Source organism: Podarcis liolepis, assembly GCF_965112155.1.
Source record: "Podarcis liolepis genome assembly, chromosome: 4".
NCBI classification, from domain to species: Eukaryota; Metazoa; Chordata; class Lepidosauria; order Squamata; family Lacertidae; genus Podarcis; species Podarcis liolepis.
Genome location: NC_139558.1, coordinates 51,398,960 through 51,413,543, shown reverse-complemented (window position 1 = coordinate 51,413,543; position 14,584 = coordinate 51,398,960). Strand labels below are relative to the sequence as shown.

The window sequence follows — 14,584 nt, the reverse complement described above, 5'->3', positions numbered from 1 at the left end:
AGCCCAAGTTCTCCACAGGTGGAGGGCTCTGCAACCTCTTCCCACATGACGGCTAGTTCTTCCGGGACAGAAAGCGCAGCGGGGCCCAGCACCTCAGCCGGCTTATCAAGTACGGGAACAGGCAAGCTGGAAGTCTCCTCTTTTTCCACGACAGAGTCTGTCATATCATCTGGACCTTCCGGGAGCACGGCATCCTCCAGCTCTGAAGCGCTACCTCAGCGGACCACCACGGAGCACGTTTCTTCAGAAACATCTTCCTGGATCTCAGGGACAAGTGTGTACTCGACCACAACCCACACTGCTGACAACAGCTCCGCAGCACCAGTGGCAACAGAGAGCCCGGCTACCAATTGGACGGCAAGCCCAGCATCCAGTGCCTCCAGCATGGCTTCATCCAGCGCATCTTCGGAAAGCGGGCAGACCTCTCCTAGCGGAGTGCGGGACACCTCCGTGGAATCCAGCTCAGCCGCCACAGCTCACGTCACCTCTCCACTAGCACCAACGGGGACGCCTTCTGCATCGTTGAGGAGCACCACTCTGAATGCAGCCACCCCGACTGAAGAGACAGCCTCCTCGGAAGCTGCAAGCACCCTGGGCGGCCACAGCTCTGCAGCGCCAGCCACAAGCGTGGCTGGGACCACCGGTTCCCCTGCTGCGTCCTTCTCCAGAAGCCCAAGTTCTCCACAGGTGGAGGGCTCCGCAACCTCTTCCCACATGACGGTTAGTTCTTCCGGGACAGAAAGCGCAGCGGGTCCCAGCACCTCGGCCGGCTTATCAAGTACGGGAACAGGCAAGCTAGAAGTCTCCTCTTTTTCCACGACAGAGTCTGTCATATCATCTGGACCCTCTGGGAAAACGGCATCCTCCAGCTCTGAAGCGCTACCTCAGCGGACCACCACGGAGCAAGTTTCTTCAGAAACATCTCCCGGGATCTCAGGGACAAGTGTGTTCTCGGCCACAACCCACACTGCTGACAACAGCTCCGCAGCACCAGTGGCAACAGAGAGCCCGGTTACCACTTGGACGGCAGGCCCAGCATCCAGTGCCTCCAGCATGGCTTCATCCAGCGCGTCTTCGGAAAGCGGGCAGACCTCTCCTAGCGGAGTACGGGACACCTCCGTGGAATCCAGCTCAGCCGCCACAGCTCACGTCACCTCTCCACTAGCACCAACGGGGACGCCTTCTGCATCGTTGAGGAGCACCACTCCAAATGCAGCCACCCCGACTGAAGAGACAGCCTCCTCGGAAGCTGCAAGGACTCTGGGCGGCCAGAGCTCTGCAGCGCCAGGCACAAGCGTGGCTGGGACCAGCGGTTCCCCTGCTGCGTCCTTCTCCAGAAGCCCAAGTTCTCCACAGGTGGAGGGCTCCGCAACCTCTTCCCACATGACGGCTAGTTCTTCCGGGACAGAAAGCGCAGCGGGTCCCAGCACCTCGGCCGGCTTATCAAGTACGGGAACAGGCAAGCTGGAAGTCTCCTCTTTTTCCACGACAGAGTCTGTCATATCATCTGGACCCTCCGGGAGCACGGCATCCTCCAGCTCTGAAGCGCTACCTCAGCGGACCACCACGGAGCAAGTTTCTTCAGAAACATCTCCTGCATTCTCCGGGACAAGTGTGTTCTCGGCCACAACCCACACTGCTGACAACAGCTCCGCAGCACCAGTGGCAACAGAGGGCCCAGCTACCACTTGGACGGCAGGCCCAGCATCCAGTGCCTCCAGCATGGCTTCATCCAGCGCGTCTTCGGAAAGCGGGCAGACCTCTCCCATCGGAGTGCGGGACACCTCCGTGGAATCCAGCTCAGTCTCCACAGCTCACGGCACCTCTCCACTAGCACCAACGGGGACGCCTTCTGCATCGTTGAGGAGCACCACTCCAAATGCAGCCACCCCGACTGAAGAGACAGCCTCCTCGGAAGCTGCAAGCACCCTGGGCGGCCAGAGCTCTGCAGCGCCAGGCACAAGCGTGGCTGGGACCAGCGGTTCCCCTGCTGCGTCCTTCTCCAGAAGCCCAAGTTCTCCACAGGTGGAGGGCTCCGCAACCTCTTCCCACATGACGGTTAGTTCTTCCGGGACAGAAAGCGCAGCGGGTCCCAGCACCTCGGCCGGCTTATCAAGTACGGGAACAGGCAAGCTGGAAGTCTCCTCTTTTTCCACGAGAGAGTCTGTCATATCATCTGGACCCTCTGGGAGCACGGCATCCTCCAGCTCTGAAGCGCTACCTCAGCGGACCACCACGGAGCAAGTTTCTTCAGAAACATCTCCTGGATTCTCCGGGACAAGTGTGTTCTCGGCCACAACCCACACTGCTGACAACAGCTCCGCAGCACCAGTGGCAACAGAGAGCCCGGTTACCACTTGGACGCCAGGCCCAGCATCCAGTGCCTCCAGCATGGCTTCATCCAGCGCGTCTTCGGAAAGCGGGCAGACCTCTCCTAGCGGAGTACGGGACACCTCCCTGGAATCCAGCTCAGCCGCCACAGCTCACGTCACCTCTCCACTAGCACCAACGGGGATGCCTTCTGCATCGTTGAGGAGCACCACTCCAAATGCAGCCACCCCGACTGAAGAGACAGCCTCCTCAGAAGCTGCAAGGACCCTGGGCGGCCAGAGCTCTGCAGCGCCAGGCACAAGCGTGGCTGGGACCAGCGGTTCCCCTGCTGCGTCCTTCTCCAGAAGCCCAAGTTCTCCACAGGTGGAGGGCTCTGCAACCTCTTCCCACATGACGGCTAGTTCTTCCGGGACAGAAAGCGCAGCGGGGCCCAGCACCTCAGCCGGCTTATCAAGTACGGGAACAGGCAAGCTGGAAGTCTCCTCTTTTTCCACGACAGAGTCTGTCATATCATCTGGACCTTCCGGGAGCACGGCATCCTCCAGCTCTGAAGCGCTACCTCAGCGGACCACCACGGAGCACGTTTCTTCAGAAACATCTTCCTGGATCTCAGGGACAAGTGTGTACTCGACCACAACCCACACTGCTGACAACAGCTCCGCAGCACCAGTGGCAACAGAGAGCCCGGCTACCAATTGGACGGCAAGCCCAGCATCCAGTGCCTCCAGCATGGCTTCATCCAGCGCATCTTCGGAAAGCGGGCAGACCTCTCCTAGCGGAGTGCGGGACACCTCCGTGGAATCCAGCTCAGCCGCCACAGCTCACGTCACCTCTCCACTAGCACCAACGGGGACGCCTTCTGCATCGTTGAGGAGCACCACTCTGAATGCAGCCACCCCGACTGAAGAGACAGCCTCCTCGGAAGCTGCAAGCACCCTGGGCGGTCAGAGCTCTGCAGCGCCAGCCACAAGCGTGGCTGGGACCAGCGGTTCCCCTGCTGCGTCCTTCTCCAGAAGCCCAAGTTCTCCACAGGTGGAGGGCTCCGCAACCTCTTCCCACATGACGGCTAGTTCTTCCGGGACAGAAAGCGCAGCGGGTCCCAGCACCTCGGCCGGCTTATCAAGTACGGGAACAGGCAAGCTGGAAGTCTCCTCTTTTTCCACGACAGAGTCTGTCATATCATCTGGACCCTCCAGGAACACGGCATCCTCCAGCTCTGAAGCGCTACCTCAGCGGACCACCACGGAGCAAGTTTCTTCAGAAACATCTCCCGGGATCTCAGGGACAGGTGTGTTCTCGGCCACAACCCACACTGCTGACAACAGTTCCGCAGCACCAGTGGCAACAGAGAGCCCGGCTACCACTTGGACGGCAGGCCCAGCATCCAGTGCCTCCAGCATGGCTTCATCCAGCGCGTCTTCGGAAAGCGGGCAGACCTCTCCTAGCGGAGTACGGGACACCTCCGTGGAATCCAGCTCAGCCGCCACAGCTCACGTCACCTCTCCACTAGCACCAACGGGGACGCCTTCTGCATCGTTGAGGAGCACCACTCCAAATGCAGCCACCCCGACTGAAGAGACAGCCACCTCGGAAGCTGCAAGCACCCTGGGCAGCCAGAGCTCTGCAGCGCCAGGCACAAGCGTGGCTAGGACCAGCGGTTCCCCTGCTGCGTCCTTCTCCAGAAGCCCAAGTTCTCCACAGGTGGAGGGCTCCGCAACCTCTTCCCACATGACAGCTAGTTCTTCTGGGACAGAAAGCGCAGCGGGTCCCAGCACCTCGGCCGGCTTATCAAGTACGGGAACAGGCAAGCTGGAAGTCTCCTCTTTTTCCACGACAGAGTCTGTCATATCATCTGGACCCTCCGGGAGCACGGCATCCTCCAGCTCTGAAGCGCTACCTCAGCGGACCACCACGGAGCAAGTTTCTTCAGAAACATCTCCCGGGATCTCAGGGACAAGTGTGTTCTCGGCCACAACCCACACTGCTGACAACAGCTCCGCAGCACCAGTGGCAACAGAGAGCCCGGTTACCACTTGGACGCCAGGCCCAGCATCCAGTGCCTCCAGCATGGCTTCATCCAGCGCGTCTTCGGAAAGCGGGCAGACCTCTCCTAGCGGAGTACGGGACACCTCCCTGGAATCCAGCTCAGCCGCCACAGCTCACGTCACCTCTCCACTAGCACCAACGGGGATGCCTTCTGCATCGTTGAGGAGCACCACTCCAAATGCAGCCACCCCGACTGAAGAGACAGCCTCCTCAGAAGCTGCAAGGACCCTGGGCGGCCAGAGCTCTGCAGCGCCAGGCACAAGCGTGGCTGGGACCAGCGGTTCCCCTGCTGCGTCCTTCTCCAGAAGCCCAAGTTCTCCACAGGTGGAGGGCTCTGCAACCTCTTCCCACATGACGGCTAGTTCTTCCGGGACAGAAAGCGCAGCGGGGCCCAGCACCTCAGCCGGCTTATCAAGTACGGGAACAGGCAAGCTGGAAGTCTCCTCTTTTTCCACGACAGAGTCTGTCATATCATCTGGACCTTCCGGGAGCACGGCATCCTCCAGCTCTGAAGCGCTACCTCAGCGGACCACCACGGAGCACGTTTCTTCAGAAACATCTTCCTGGATCTCAGGGACAAGTGTGTACTCGACCACAACCCACACTGCTGACAACAGCTCCGCAGCACCAGTGGCAACAGAGAGCCCGGCTACCAATTGGACGGCAAGCCCAGCATCCAGTGCCTCCAGCATGGCTTCATCCAGCGCATCTTCGGAAAGCGGGCAGACCTCTCCTAGCGGAGTGCGGGACACCTCCGTGGAATCCAGCTCAGCCGCCACAGCTCACGTCACCTCTCCACTAGCACCAACGGGGACGCCTTCTGCATCGTTGAGGAGCACCACTCTGAATGCAGCCACCCCGACTGAAGAGACAGCCTCCTCGGAAGCTGCAAGCACCCTGGGCGGCCAGAGCTCTGCAGCGCCAGCCACAAGCGTGGCTGGGACCACCGGTTCCCCTGCTGCGTCCTTCTCCAGAAGCCCAAGTTCTCCACAGGTGGAGGGCTCCGCAACCTCTTCCCACATGACGGCTAGTTCTTCCGGGACAGAAAGCGCAGCGGGTCCCAGCACCTCGGCCGGCTTATCAAGTACGGGAACAGGCAAGCTGGAAGTCTCCTCTTTTTCCACGACAGAGTCTGTCATATCATCTGGACCTTCCGGGAGCACGGCATCCTCCAGCTCTGAAGCGCTACCTCAGCGGACCACCACGGAGCAAGTTTCTTCAGAAACATCTCCCGGGATCTCAGGGACAAGTGTGTTCTCGGCCACAACCCACACTGCTGACAACAGCTCCGCAGTACCAGTGGCAACAGAGAGCCCGGCTACCACTTGGACGGCAGGCCCAGCATCCAGTGCCTCCAGCATGGCTTCATCCAGCGCGTCTTCGGAAAGCGGGCAGACCTCACCTAGCGGAGTGCGGGACACCTCCGTGGAATCCAGCTCAGTCTCCACAGCTCACGTCACCTCTCCACTAGCACCAACGGGGACGCCTTCTGCATCGTTGAGGAGCACCAGTACGGATGCAGCCACCCCGACTGAAGAGACAGCCTCCTCGGAAGCTGCAAGCACCCTGGGCGGCCAGAGCTCTGCAGCGCCAGCCACAAGCGTGGCTGGGACCACCGGTTCCCCTGCTGCGTCCTTCTCCAGAAGCCCAAGTTCTCCACAGGTGGAGGGCTCCGCAACCTCTTCCCACATGACGGCTAGTTCTTCCGGGACAGAAAGCGCAGCGGGTCCCAGCACCTCGGCCGGCTTATCAAGTACGGGAACAGGCAAGCTGGAAGTCTCCTCTTTTTCCACGACAGAGTCTGTCATATCATCTGGACCCTCCGGGACCACGGCATCCTCCAGTTCTGAAGCGCTACCTCAGCGGACCACCACGGAGCAAGTTTCTTCAGAAACATCTCCCGTTATCTCAGGGACAAGTGTGTTCTCGGCCACAACCCACACTGCTGACAACAGCTCCGCAGCACCAGTGGCAACAGAGAGCCCGGCTACCACTTGGACGGCAGGACCAGCATCCAGTGCCTCCAGCATGGCTTCATCCAGCGCGTCTTCGGAAAGCGGGCAGACCTCTCCTAGCGGAGTGCGGGACACCTCCGTGGAATCCAGCTCAGCCGCCACAGCTCACGTCACCTCTCCACTAGCACCAACGGGGACGCCTTCTGCATCGTTGAGGAGCACCACTCCGAATGCAGCCACCCCGACTGAAGATACAGCCTCCTCGGAAGCTGCAAGGACTCTGGGCGGCCAGAGCTCTGCAGCGCCAGCCACAAGCGTGGCTGGGACCACCGGTTCCCCTGCTGCGTCCTTCTCCAGAAGCCCAAGTTCTCCACAGGTGGAGGGCTCCGCAACCTCTTCCCACATGACGGCTAGTTCTTCCGGGACAGAAAGCGCAGCGGGTCCCAGCACCTCGGCCGGCTTATCAAGTACGGGAACAGGCAAGCTGGAAGTCTCCTCTTTTTCCACGACAGAGTCTGTCATATCATCTGGACCCTCCGGGAGCACGGCATCCTCCAGCTCTGAAGCGCTACCTCAGCGGACCACCACGGAGCAAGTTTCTTCAGAAACATCTCCCGGGATCTCAGGGACAAGTGTGTTCTCGGCCACAACCCACACTGCTGACAACAGCTCCGCAGCACCAGTGGCAACAGAGAGCCCGGCTACCACTTGGACGGCAGGACCAGCATCCAGTGCCTCCAGCATGGCTTCATCCAGCGCGTCTTCGGAAAGCGGGCAGACCTCTCCTAGCGGAGTGCGGGACACCTCCGTGGAATCCAGCTCAGCCGCCACAGCTCACGTCACCTCTCCACTAGCACCAACGGGGACGCCTTCTGCATCGTTGAGGAGCACCACTCCGAATGCAGCCACCCCGACTGAAGATACAGCCTCCTCGGAAGCTGCAAGGACTCTGGGCGGCCAGAGCTCTGCAGCGCCAGCCACAAGCGTGGCTGGGACCACCGGTTCCCCTGCTGCGTCCTTCTCCAGAAGCCCAAGTTCTCCACAGGTGGAGGGCTCCGCAACCTCTTCCCACATGACGGCTAGTTCTTCCGGGACAGAAAGCGCAGCGGGTCCCAGCACCTCGGCCGGCTTATCAAGTACGGGAACAGGCAAGCTGGAAGTCTCCTCTTTTTCCACGACAGAGTCTGTCATATCATCTGGACCCTCCGGGAGCACGGCATCCTCCAGCTCTGAAGCGCTACCTCAGCGGACCACCACGGAGCACGTTTCTTCAGAAACATCTCCCGGGATCTCAGGGACAAGTGTGTTCTCGGCCACAACCCACACTGCTGACAACAGTTCCGCAGCACCAGTGGCAACAGAGAGCCCGGCTACCACTTGGACGGCAGGCCCAGCATCCAGTGCCTCCAGCATGGCTTCATCCAGCGCGTCTTCGGAAAGCGGGCAGACCTCTCCCATCGGAGTGCGGGACACCTCCGTGGAATCCAGCTCAGCCGCCACAGCTCACGTCACCTCTCCACTAGCACCAACGGGGACGCCTTCTGCATCGTTGAGGAGCACCAGTACGGATGCAGCCACCCCGACTGAAGAGACAGCCTCCTCGGAAGCTGCAAGCAACCTGGGCGGCCAGAGCTCTGCAGCGCCAGCCACAAGCGTGGCTGGGACCACCGGTTCCCCTGCTGCGTCCTTCTCCAGAAGCCCAAGTTCTCCACAGGTGGAGGGCTCCGCAACCTCTTCCCACATGACGGCTAGTTCTTCCGGGACAGAAAGCGCAGCGGGTCCCAGCACCTCGGCCGGCTTATCAAGTACGGGAACAGGCAAGCTGGAAGTCTCCTCTTTTTCCACGACAGAGTCTGTCATATCATCTGGACCCTCCGGGACCACGGCATCCTCCAGTTCTGAAGCGCTACCTCAGCGGACCACCACGGAGCAAGTTTCTTCAGAAACATCTCCCGTTATCTCAGGGACAAGTGTGTTCTCGGCCACAACCCACACTGCTGACAACAGCTCCGCAGCACCAGTGGCAACAGAGAGCCCGGCTACCACTTGGACGGCAGGCCCAGCATCCAGTGCCTCCAGCATGGCTTCATCCAGCGCGTCTTCGGAAAGCGGGCAGACCTCTCCTAGCGGAGTGCGGGACACCTCCGTGGAATCCAGCTCAGCCGCCACAGCTCACGTCACCTCTCCACTAGCACCAACGGGGACGCCTTCTGCATCGTTGAGGAGCACCACTCCGAATGCAGCCACCCCGACTGAAGATACAGCCTCCTCGGAAGCTGCAAGGACTCTGGGCGGCCAGAGCTCTGCAGCGCCAGCCACAAGGGTGGCTGGGGCCACCGGTTCCCCTGCTGCGTCCTTCTCCAGAAGCCCAAGTTCTCCACAGGTGGAGGGCTCCGCAACCTCTTCCCACATGACGGCTAGTTCTTCCGGGACAGAAAGCGCAGCGGGTCCCAGCACCTCGGCCGGCTTATCAAGTACGGGAACAGGCAAGCTGGAAGTCTCCTCTTTTTCCACGAGAGAGTCTGTCATATCATCTGGACCCTCCGGGAGCACGGCATCCTCCAGCTCTGAAGCGCTACCTCAGCGGACCACCACGGAGCAAGTTTCTTCAGAAACATCTCCCGGGATCTCAGGGACAGGTGTGTTCTCGGCCACAACCCACACTGCTGACAACAGCTCCGCAGCACCAGTGGCAACAGAGAGCCCGGCTACCACGTGGACGGCAGGCCCAGCATCCAGTGCCTCCAGCATGGCTTCATCCAGCGCGTCTTCGGAAAGCGGGCAGACCTCTCCTAGCGGAGTGCGGGACACCTCCGTGGAATCCAGCTCAGATGCCACAGCTCACGTCACCTCTCCACTAACACCAACGGGGATGCCTTCTGCATCGTTGAGGAGCACCAGTACGAATGCAGCCACCCCGACTGAAGAGACAGCCTCCTCGGAAGCTGCAAGCACCCAGGGCGGCCAGAGCTCTGCAGCGCCAGCCACAAGCGTGGCTGGGACCACCGGTTCCCCCGCTGCGTCCTTCTCCAGAAGCCCAAGTTCTCCACAGGTGGAGGGCTCCGCAACCTCTTCCCACATGACGGCTAGTTCTTCCGGGACAGAAAGCGTAGCGGGTCCCAGCACCTCGGCCGGCTTATCAAGTACGGGAACAGGCAAGCTGGAAGTCTCCTCTTTTTCCACGACAGAGTCTGTCATATCATCTGGACCCTCCGGGAGCACGGCATCCTCCAGCTCTGAAGCGCTACCTCAGCGGACCACCACGGAGCACGTTTCTTCAGAAACATCTCCCGGGATCTCAGGGACAAGTGTGTTCTCGGCCACAACCCACACTGCTGACAACAGTTCCGCAGCACCAGTGGCAACAGAGAGCCCGGCTACCACTTGGACGGCAGGCCCAGCATCCAGTGCCTCCAGCATGGCTTCATCCAGCGCGTCTTCGGAAAGCGGGCAGACCTCTCCCATCGGAGTGCGGGACACCTCCGTGGAATCCAGCTCAGCCGCCACAGCTCACGTCACCTCTCCACTAGCACCAACGGGGACGCCTTCTGCATCGTTGAGGAGCACCAGTACGAATGCAGCCACCCCGACTGAAGAGACAGCCTCCTCGGAAGCTGCAAGCACCCTGGGCGGCCAGAGCTCTGCAGCGCCAGCCACAAGCGTGGCTGGGACCACCGGTTCCCCTGCTGCGTCCTTCTCCAGAAGCCCAAGTTCTCCACAGGTGGAGGGCTCCGCAACCTCTTCCCACATGACGGTTAGTTCTTCCGGGACAGAAAGCGCAGCGGGTCCCAGCACCTCGGCCGGCTTATCAAGTACGGGAACAGGCAAGCTGGAAGTCTCCTCTTTTTCCACGACAGAGTCTGTCATATCATCTGGACCCTCTGGGAAAATGGCATCCTCCAGCTCTGAAGCGCTACCTCAGCGGACCACCACGGAGCAGGTTTCTTCAGAAACATCTCCCGGGATCTCAGGGACAAGTGTGTTCTCGGCCACAACCCACACTGCTGACAACAGCTCCGCAGCACCAGTGGCAACAGAGAGCCCGGCTACCACTTGGACGGCAGGCCCAGCATCCAGTGCCTCCAGCATGGCTTCATCCAGCGCGTCTTCGGAAAGCGGGCAGACCTCTCCTAGTGGAGTGCGGGACACCTCCGTGGAATCCAGCTCAGCCGCCACAGCTCACGTCACCTCTCCACTAGCACCAACAGGGACGCCTTCTGCTTCGTTGAGGAGCACCACTCCAAATGCAGCCACCCCGACTGAAGAGACAGCCTCCTCGGAAGCTGCAAGCACCCTGGGCGGCCAGAGCTCTGCAGCGCCAGGCACAAGCGTGGCTGGGGCCACCGGTTCCCCTGCTGCGTCCTTCTCCAGAAGCCCAAGTTCTCCACAGGTGGAGGGCTCCGCAACCTCTTCCCACATGACGGCTAGTTCTTCCGGGACAGAAAGCGCAGCGGGTCCCAGCACCTCGGCCGGCTTATCAAGTACGGGAACAGGCAAGCTGGAAGTCTCCTCTTTTTCCACGACAGAGTCTGTCATATCATCTGGACCTTCCGGGAGCACGGCATCCTCCAGCTCTGAAGCGCTACCTCAGCGGACCACCACAGAGCAAGTTTCTTCAGAAACATCTCCCGGGATCTCAGTGACAAGTGTGTTCTCGGCCACAACCCACACTGCTGACAACAGCTCCGCAGCACCAGTGGCAACAGAGAGCCCGGCTACCACTTGGACGGCAGGCCCAGCATCCAGTGCCTCCAGCATGGCTTCATCCAGTGCGTCTTCGGAAAGCGGGCAGACCTCTCCTAGCGGAGTGCGGGACACCTCCGTGGAATCCAGCTCAGCCGCCACAGCTCACGTCACCTCTCCACTAGCACCAACAGGGACGCCTTCTGCATCGTTGAGGAGCACCACCCACACTGCTGACAACAGCTCTGCAGCACCAGTGGCAATAGGGAGCTCGGCTACCACTCGGCCCAGAGGCCCAGCATCCACTTCCTCTGTTATGGCTTCATCCAGCACATCTTTGGGAAGTGCACAGACCTCCTCTGTATCCTCTCCGCACACTATTAGGAATGATTCTCTCACAGAAAGTACAGCAGTTTCCAGAACCTTGGCCAGAACTTCTCTAAGTGACTTTTCAATGACATCCCATAAGCCAGAGGTATTCTCTTCTGTGAAAACACCCCACCCAGTACCCTCTACCAAAATGCCTGAAGAATGCTGTGAGTGTATTAGATTTTTTTATAATATTTGATGTTTTTAACTGTGTATCAAATTTGCACTACCATTTTTTGTCTTTACAAATTATATTTTAATTTACAGTACCCCTTAGTTTCTTGTCTTTGCCCAATTAGAATATGTATTTAAAATTCTTTTCCCCCCCCTTCATATATAGAAAGATCACTCTTGTTTTCTGCCCCCAGCCCTTATATGGGTCAGACTGCACCATCCTCAGGGAGGCTCTATTTCTTGTCTCACTTTGCATATGCTGTGGAATAGAAGATCCCTGGAGCACAATATTAAATTGGGTGAAGAATGCTTCCTGGTCGTGGAATGCTTACTTACTTTCATAGGTAGATGGTAGAAAAATAGTGTAGGAGGGAATGCAATGCAATGGAATGGAATAGTCTACATGGCTCTATTCCATACCATATTTTGTAGTAAGTCCCACATGGGTATGCTATGCTATTTTGTTATTTTACATTGTGAGTGCAGTGTGACATATTGAATAACTTCTATCCAAGAGGAGCAGTACATGTGTTCAACAGTGGGTTCGGCCGCCTGACAATCCTAAACACACACACACACACACACACACACACACACATGCAGGCACACACAGACTCACTCAGGTGTGCACACATACATGGACACAAATGGCTTCTCTTTTCTCCAATCCATGAAAATCTGCTGAGGAGTGGGTTTATCAATCCCTCCCTGCTCCTCAGATGATTGATATGATGTGTGAAGTTTCAGGGACATCTTTGCAAATCCATCATGGCATTGGCAGAATGGGTTAAATCTCTACATTCACCTGAGCAGTATGTCACTTTGATGTTTACAGCAACAAAACCAGGGGTTTGGGGGGTGGGAGGGTTAGAAAAAGTTGTTTGAGGACTTGATTATACCCTGTTGCTGCAAATTTCCCACCCTCTCATATACATATTGTGATATGGCGCCCCAGAATCTCTTTATATTCCTTATTTTTTCCCCTTCTGGTTTATGTTGTTTTTGGAAGGCTTATTAAAGCTAGAATTTACCATTTATTCACTGGATTTACTTTTTTGAAGTGGGAGTTAGAATTCAACCATAGCAGAAACTCAGCAAAATAACATATTCTCTCCCCCCCCCCATCATATTTAACATTTTGTGAATATTTCCAGAGTTGTTGAAATGCACCTTTGACATCAGATGTGTATTTTTGTTTTTGTTTTGTTTAGCTGTAGATGCTTTCTACATTCAACTTGAAAAAGTAACCAGCCAAGTGATACAATTCCGTTGGTTTCTTCAGAGTGTGAGAAGGGACAGCCCTTATACCGTGTCTCTCATGGCAGATAACACAGTTATAAATAACACTGCCACAAATGACACCAGGATGGTATTTGGAAACCTTTCTCCAGGTGGTTTGTATACAGTAACTGTGGAGGTGTGGAGTTGCAGTAAGAAGTTCAGTTCCTCCGTGATGGTTCGGACAGGTATTATCTCATTCATCCATCTACACTTGCTTTATTGTAGTAATGCATACAGTACCAGACAGTATTCTGATACATTTTGCTCAGCGCTAGCCTTCATTCAAACAGTGTCCCCAAAGGAAAACCCAAAATATGAATAGGGAATTAATCTCCAGCCATTTGTGAATTTCCCTTTTCTGTCTCTTTGGTGCATTAGGTGGGTTAGCTCATGTAATGGGACAACCCAGGATATCTCTCATTGCTCACCGCTTTCTTCATGGGAATCCCTGACATCCCAATGTTGCACACAGCTTTTGCAAGAAGACTGAGCCTAGTGAGCAAGTTGATGGCTTTTCTGGCTGCTGTGTGAAGCAGTCCTATGCACATAAAGATGCATCATGAGGTGGACTCTTAACTAGCCCTAGATTTTCCCCTGTGAGAAGGAATCTTGTGCATGTGCATCAGAATTTTTATTTTTTTTATTTACATTTTTCTTCCAAGAAGCTTAGAGAGACATAAAGGGTAGGGGTTTGAACGCTGGTCTCCCAGGTCCTAGTTCAACACTCTAAGTACTACACCACCCTGGCTCTCACATTGGACCACTTCCTATGGCTTCTGAATGTATGGCCAACAGGGGGCTGGGGAGGATGGTCTGAAGTTTTCCATATAAGTTTTCTATTTGCAAAATCCTTGATATATGTGGATGTCCATGTACTTTCATATTATTATGATGATGATTAGTAGAGGTATATTATTATTATTATTATTATTATTATTATTAAAATTTGTATGTCACCATTCAAAGATCACAGGACAGTTCACAACATAAAAATACAAAACAAAAACATAAAATACATAACAAAACAAAAACAATAGCCCCCTTCCATAATTATATCTCTGTAGTATGGGGATTAACGACAGGAAAACAAAAGAGGATTTTGCAAGCCTTCACAGTCACCGAGAGACTCATACTTTGAGCCTGGAAGGATAAACACCCACCGCCTATTATGAAATGCCCTGCAGAGTTTACCCCCCCCCCCCCCGCTATATTTGAATATGCTTCTTATCAACTCCATGTGAATATCTGGACATTTGGATGGCACACATTGATTTCTATGTTTAAATTAAGATGAATGCATTAATGGTTATTGTATTTTAATGTTCTTTCTTAATTAAATGTGTTATAAAAATCAGTTTAAAAAATCCAATGGAGTTTTATGGATAAGGCTTACTCCTAGGTAAGTGGAATAGGTCTGCAGCCTTAAGAAACTAATGTCCCAATACCTTCTGGGCAGGCATTTGGCTTTCCTGGCATATGGAATCTTTTAAAAAGCTATTTTATATGCCATTTCTGTCCTTTTTGGTGCTTTTAATTTATTTGTATTTTCGTATTTTAATACCTGTTGTAAGCAGCCTTGAACATTTTGTTGGGAAGGTAGAATATAAATATTTTAAATAAGTAAGTAAACAGACAAATAATACATCCTATGCATGTTTATTTGGACATAAGTCCCACTATGTTCAATGGAATTTGCTCTCAAGTAAATGTGGAATTTCAGTCTAAATGAGAAAAGATTGTTTCAT

General features: G+C 55.8%; 1 protein-coding gene across 1 annotated transcript in view; it reads left to right on the top strand.

Moving 5' to 3' along the window:
* Positions 1-5,204: 5,204 nt before the first annotated feature.
* LOC310705721 (uncharacterized protein) overlaps positions 5,205-14,584 on the top strand; it is a 28,263-nt gene continuing 18,883 nt past the window's right edge. The window contains exons 1-2 of the mRNA XM_083500496.1: positions 5,205-11,551; positions 12,770-13,024. Coding sequence (XP_083356622.1) covers positions 5,398-11,551; positions 12,770-13,024 — 6,409 coding nt within the window. The 5' untranslated portion in view covers positions 5,205-5,397. The remainder of the gene's footprint in view (positions 11,552-12,769; positions 13,025-14,584) is intronic.